The sequence below is a fragment of the Arachis hypogaea genome, chromosome 15 (assembly GCF_003086295.3).
Source record: "Arachis hypogaea cultivar Tifrunner chromosome 15, arahy.Tifrunner.gnm2.J5K5, whole genome shotgun sequence".
NCBI lineage: Eukaryota > Viridiplantae > Streptophyta > Magnoliopsida > Fabales > Fabaceae > Arachis > Arachis hypogaea.
The window spans coordinates 141,998,916-142,000,599 of record NC_092050.1 but is presented as its reverse complement, the minus strand read 5'-3'; the positions used below and the strand labels follow the sequence as shown (position 1 = coordinate 142,000,599).

General features: G+C 41.7%; 1 protein-coding gene across 1 annotated transcript; it reads right to left on the bottom strand.

Moving 5' to 3' along the window:
• Window positions 1-319: 319 nt before the first annotated feature.
• LOC112749096 (uncharacterized) lies at window positions 320-1,075 on the bottom strand. Its single transcript, XM_025797362.1, has one exon. The coding sequence runs from the start codon at window positions 1,073-1,075 to the stop codon at window positions 320-322; it is 756 nt and encodes a 251-aa protein (XP_025653147.1).
• Between the last annotated feature and the right edge of the window lie 609 nt (window positions 1,076-1,684).

The following is a 1,684-nucleotide window of genomic DNA, read 5'->3' as shown; positions in this document are numbered from 1 at the left end:
GAATTCATGGCACTTGGGCCATCAGTATTCCCTTTGAATTGATTCCTTTGCATGTGTGGTGGGAATCCATGCTTGTAATAACAGGTGTCTACTAGGTGACCATTCTTGCCACAGTGAGAGCACAATTTTGGTGTTCCTCGGCCATGCCCTTTACCTCTGCCCCCACGGCCCCTACTTCTTCCTCTAATTGAACTACTTCCATTGTTCTGATAAGTTCCAAATGCATTCGTATTGACAGCATTTGCCATTATTCTTACTTCAGGATCTATTGAGTGCATCAATTGTCTCTCTTGCTGTAAAAGCGAGGAGAAGGCTGCTGCTACAGTTGGGGGGATGTTACAAGCATGAGTTGGGAACGTACATTCGCGTATTGATCATTCAATCCTCGAAGGAACCTAATTACATGGGACTGCTCTCTGTACTCTTTAATCATTTCTAGATTCTTTCCACATTCACAGTTATGAAGGCAAGAACACATTGCAATAGGTCTAAACTCATCTAATTCCTCCCAAATACTCTTCAACTTAGTATAGTAAGAAGTGATGGTGAGTTCACCTTGTCTCAACGAAAACAATTCTTCTTCCAGATCTGCTATTCTGAACAAGTCCCCTTGATCGAATCTGTGCTTCAGGTCCATCCATAGCTCGTAAGCGTTGTTGCACCATAAGACGCTCTGGAGAATTTCTGGACTGAGAGATCTGTGTAGCCATGACAGAACAAATGTATTACAGCGATCCCAGGCTCCGAAGGAAGGGTCGTTCCTCTCTGGCTTCACTAGGGTTCCGTCGATAAATTGGAGTTTGTTCTTCGCATTGAGTGAAAGTGTCGCTGACCTTGACCACGAATGGTAGTTCGAGGTGGTTAATGGAGCATCGGTGAGTGAAATTCCAGGAGTTTCACTAGGGTGCAAATAGAAGTGACTAGACGAATCTTGCAGCAAATTCGTGTTGGATCTTGATGCTTGTGCTTGAAACGCGTTGAATTGGGCCATCATGCGTGCGAATTTCTGCATATCGCTCGCCGAGAATGCTTGGTTCTCCGAATTCGCCTCTCCGTCATGCACGTTCGATTCCATTGATGATCGAATCGTGTAAGCACTACTTCACACAAATCTCCTCAAAGATGTGATCTTGCGCAGGGTGGTTACACTCTTTTTGCAACTCCACGCTCACCGCACCGTGTGGAAACTCTGTTCGGTTGCAGAGCGTGGTGGTGAGGCAGAGGAGTTACTCCACGCAAGAGAGGGAGACTCAGAAAATGTGAAATAGCAAAGAGAGGCAAAAAGTGTGATTTCATTATTGTAAACTGATATATATACATTCAATGTGAGCCACACATTTGATAACTGCCTGAATAAATTCCTTACTCTACTCTAACTAATACTGATGTTAATTTACTAAGTGGGACAGCTTGTTATACATGCTGTTAAACTATTAATCTACTCTACTATAATCTGACTACAAGAAAGAAGAACAAGAACAAGAACAAGACTTAACGGTCATAATTCCAAAATTCTCTAATTGCTTGGACTTGTAGCTAGCTAGGATACATTACAACGTAAAGGTTTAATGGTGCGACTTTTTTAAAATTAAATAGCAAATTTTTTTTTACAAAATATAGGGAAAAAATGGATCTTAGACATATGATAAAGAATTTAAAACTGTTATTTGTGGAGAGCCTTAAC

Coding starts and splice junctions, on each gene's coding strand:
- LOC112749096 (XM_025797362.1), bottom strand. CDS start 1,075: ATGGAATCGAACGTGCATGACGGAGAGGCGAATTCGGAGAACCAAGCA.